The sequence below is a fragment of the Dermacentor variabilis genome, chromosome 2, assembly GCF_050947875.1.
Source record: "Dermacentor variabilis isolate Ectoservices chromosome 2, ASM5094787v1, whole genome shotgun sequence".
Lineage (NCBI taxonomy): Eukaryota > Metazoa > Arthropoda > Arachnida > Ixodida > Ixodidae > Dermacentor > Dermacentor variabilis.
Window position 1 is genome coordinate 94855175 of NC_134569.1, and position 4557 is coordinate 94859731.

The 4557-nt window shown below is 54.4% G+C and overlaps 1 protein-coding gene across 1 annotated transcript; it reads left to right on the forward strand.

The window, feature by feature from the left end:
• The first annotated feature begins 1398 nt into the window (after positions 1-1398).
• LOC142570903 (uncharacterized) lies at positions 1399-4073 on the forward strand. Its single transcript, XM_075679205.1, has 3 exons — positions 1399-1740; positions 3010-3276; positions 3745-4073. Exons 1-3 carry the CDS (start codon positions 1732-1734, stop codon positions 3949-3951), a joined length of 483 nt encoding a protein of 160 aa, XP_075535320.1. The 5' UTR covers positions 1399-1731; the 3' UTR covers positions 3952-4073.
• The last annotated feature ends 484 nt before the right edge of the window (positions 4074-4557 follow it).

The window sequence follows — 4557 nt, forward strand, 5'->3', positions numbered from 1 at the left end:
GCTCAGCACCAGGTCGACATTTTGACATTCACCTGTTTGATTCTCGGGCTCGTTGTTCCGATTAGCGTTAGAGGCGACGTGCGGAAGCGCCCTTGTGCGGAAATTTCGGTACATGTTAACAACGTCAGTCGCTTAATACTAATCCGCCGCCCTCCACAGCTGCGTATCCCACAGTCGAACTGCAATTTTGAGACGTTGCTTGATAGCTCATCAGAAAATATAAACTGTCAAAGTAATTTGATCATTTAATGGCGTGCCTACGGAAAGATAGCTAGTGTTCTAGAAGTGGTCGAGGTGTCGCTTGAAAGTTTCAGCGGTGACGGAAGTATGAAGAAGTGCAGTTTAAGTAGGCATAGTACTGCGCGCTTTACACGGGAAAAAGAAAAAAAAATATTGATGGTTGTCTCTGTTCAAGGCGATGCATACCTATGCATAACGGATGGTCGGCGATCAGCTCTTTATGTGAGAAACAACCTACCGTGGGTCCAAACTCTGCAGCTGATAGCAAAATAGTTCAGTTTGTTTTCTGACCTGCTGCATTATTCTCGTTTCCACCGATTTGTGTTCCACACTTCCGGAGCAATTTCTGGATAACTAAATTTACTCTTAACGCCGAACGCATTACCTGCTGGCAGAAAGAGATTGCCAAGGACATGGAAGGGTAAAACAGGAAGGTGCGGTCGTTATACGGACGCTGTGCCCGAGTTCAGGGGCGGCAGTAGAAGGCGCACTGCAACAATATGGGCACACCGTATTTTCGGCGACAAGTTTACAGTGCTTCAAACAGGCCACAGTTCAAAAACAATCGAGTTCCATATAAGCAGTCTCTACTCTATAAAAGGCGATCTTCTCTTCTAGCTGACGAAAGGTTTGATGAGCTTTGCGTCAACCACCGTTTCATGCTGCGACCTCCAATGCACTTGTTCAACCCATCAATCCGAGTGGCTCGTACCCATTAACAAACTCAGCCGAATACATCAAGGTATACATCGAGCTGATGCACGTCGCCATCGTCGCCACGAGTACGCGCATCCAGAAGCGTCCTGCACAAGGTCTCGCCAGCGGTAACGCCCGACCACTGCGGAGGTCGTCGTGCTACACTATGCTACTATACACCCTCCGTCCAGTCGGACTTGGAAATAATCCAGCTAGCTTGCACCAGGAAACGAATACGGAGCTCGACGGGTGTCGAGTATACTGTAGCCGAGATATGCACTGCATTTCGAGCCTGAAAAAAAAAAAAATATCACAGCGGAAGGCACCGCGGCCTTCCCAAGGCCCGCCGCCCGCGCGACGCGACAGCACGCGCCGGGCAAGCATGTCAAGAACAAGCGTTACCTAATCGGGCAATATATCCGACGCTGGCGGGTAGGCTACAGCCGCCCGGGGCTGCCCGTGCGCACCGTCGCGCCATCGAAAGCGAGCGGCGCCGTCGCACTATCTGATGAACGGGAACCCAACGGGAGCGAGCGGCAAGCACACGCCCAGCTCTCGCACGCATTCCGCGGTCAAGCGGCGAGGGCTTCCGCGCCACTACGGAGCGTGGACAGCAGCGGGCAGGCCTCCTAGGTCGCGGCGCGGCACGCCGGCCTCTCCACCTGCTGCTGCCGGCCAGCGGGAACTCGCCCTTGCCTTTCTCTCGCCTTCGACGTCATTGTTCGGGCCACTATATAAGCGGCCGGCGGTCACTGGGGAAGTCGCAGTCTACTGACAATCAGCAGCAGCATCATCATGAACGCCGTAAGTAAAGCCGCGAACGATCGCGCCTCGGCTCGCCTCGACGCACCCGCTCTCTCGAGGGTCTCCGCCGTGAAAGCGGGCCGCGCACCCATACTCCATAAGGAGGAACTGTGGGGGCGACGTATCGGCCTGACGGCTTCCTGCCGCGCTCCAGCGTCGAGCCCCCTTGGAGGTTCTATACCGCGGGGTGGACCGTTCGTCTTCCAAGCGGCCGCTGAAGAGCCCCGTAGTTCTTTGTCTCCGCATATTGCGGGCATGCTTGTCCGCGAGGAACCGCGCTTTAGCACGAATGCAAAGTCGCCTCGAAGGAGTAAAGAACGGTCCTCTCGGCATCGAAAAGTCAGATGAGAGACGGGACATCTAGCCGGCAGTATATGCGCCGCGGGAACGTCATTTGTGCGAGGCAAAAAAAGAGCGGAGGCGCTAAGCAGGCGCCGCGAAGCGGCCCGTTATTTTTCACGCGCACTTTATTTTTGTTACTTCCTCTCGTTGCGTTGGAAGATCAGCTTTTCCGCATCCCTGCTTCCGCTGTCGTACGCCCTCGATGACGCTAAGTGGCACGCCTGCCGTCACCGTTGTTGTCATATAATTACCGCCTTGCAGCGTTCCCGTTTGAGAGCACGCCCGCGCTTCCGTTTGCGGAGTCGCTTTCGCCTCGTCTCGTTTGCTCTTCTTTCTTCCGTTCCGGGCCCTCGTTCGCGCTCCGCGTACGCGTTCGTTGTGTGGAGAAACAAGATTAGCCTCGAAATCAGGACGCATCGGTCGTTTTGCGCGGGCCGGGCCGACTGACTCCCGCTGCGGCTCGCGCTTGGCGCCTCCGAGAACGCATTTATTTCGGTTTAGTTCTTTTGTTTTCGACGTCTAAGGCGCAGCCGTTACGCGCAGTGCGACCCCTTTCTTCTGGCACTGGGGAGAAAGAATGCGCACCGCAGCAATCGATGACGCGGAACGACGATGACTAGATTCGACAAGAGGGAAATATATCTGGAAATGTATCCTCATACGATTAAGCGCACCCAGCACCTAACGTAACAACAGTCACGCTTCGAAGTGCATGGCACGCTATAGGGTACACCACAATCCCACCATTAAGTATCATTCGCAGCCTCATTTCGCTCTCGCGATATCGTCTGTTTCGCGACTAACACCTCTTAGTTTTTCTTAGAAACACCCGATAACTGGCAAAACGCGACCTGTCCGGTTCAAACGAGGATCCGTCTTGTGAATGGCGATGAACGAATGATGCAAGGATTCTCTTTTCTCTCGTAGCTCACCGCCGTCCTCGTCCTCGCTGTCGCCTACACCGCCAACGCCGGTGGCTTCGGCCTCGGCTATGGTGGCTACGGCCACGGCGGCTATGGCGGATACGGCCTCGGCTATGGCGGATACGGCTACGGCCATGCCGTCGCCCCTGTGGCTGTTCACGCTGCCCCAGTCGCTGTCGCTGCCCCCGCTGTCGCCAAGGCTGTCGTGCCCGCCCAGGTGACCAGCGCTGTGACTTACAGGAGCGACGTCTACGCCCCTCGTCTCGCTAAGGTGAGAGCACGCAGAATAGTATAGCCCCCGCAGAGCCCTCAATGATGGAATCGAGAACTTTAATAAGTTTCAGACTTAGACCGTCTTGCACATGTCAACAAAAAAAAAGAAGGAAAGACTGAAACAGTTGCTTATAACAACGCGTGTCATTAAAGCGTCCTGCAAATCGCTGAACCTTCCACGCACGGAAAAGGCCATGAAACGAGCAGAAAGTTGCTCATGGAAGGAGAGTGCAGCACTGACATCTAACGTTGGGGCAAAAAAAAGCAATGACAGCTGTCACTCCAAGCAGACGACTTCTGCGTCGTTCTGGAACGTATGATCTGGAGCGCTTAAGCATATATGCCTAATACGACACGCTGCACCCTTACAGGATTCATGCTGGAAGTGTGGACCTCACTGTTTCTATTGGGAGCTCATTCAACGTGAGCGTACATTTGAAACGTTCTTGTCTAAATTGTCTCGCAGGTCGTTCACGCTGCTCCCGTCGCCCACGCCGTCGCCGCCCCCGTCGCTGTCGCCGCCCCCGCTGTCGCCGTCGGCTACGGACACGGACTTGGCTATGGAGGCTACGGTGGCTACGGACTCGGTCTTGGCTACGGTTACGGCCACGGTTACGGCCACGGCTATGGACTCGGTCTCGGATATGGCTTCGCCGGCAAGCACTACGGTTAAGCGCCCTAGTCCCAATTTTTAGACCTCTTCAACAAGTTCAAGCGCATGACTCTTGGCAACCTGTATTGCCCGCGGGTTCAATAAACATTCGGGCGTATCACCATCACGCCCTTGGGCACAGACCAATGCGTGCGGTTGTTCTTTCTCGCAGCGATGAATAGTTCCTCCGGAACAGCGGTGAAAAGCTCCAGCATATGACGTCCTGAGGCCACTCAGGACTTCATATCTTGGGGCAGCGTAGAAAATTCAACGCGGACACTGAACGTACGCTGTGCTGCCTGGGCCAAGTCGACCTAAATCTCAACATAGATCTCTCCTCTATGGCGTCCTTGGAAGATATACGACGTTGAAAGCTAATCTATATTCACAAATAATTAGACGGACATTACACATCGAATCCACTTGCAGCGAAGGGCGAGTAAAACGAGGCCAGCCAGTGGCCAGCATCGAAGGCCGCATTTCTGGACCACGCCCCATGGCCACTATGCCAGAGGAGAACGTCAGAACGTACATTTCACTCCACCGGCATCAGATCATTTCCGCGCTAAACATTCCCGTAATACATTCACCTATCAGCGAATGTAGAGAGCGATAGAGAGAGAGAAA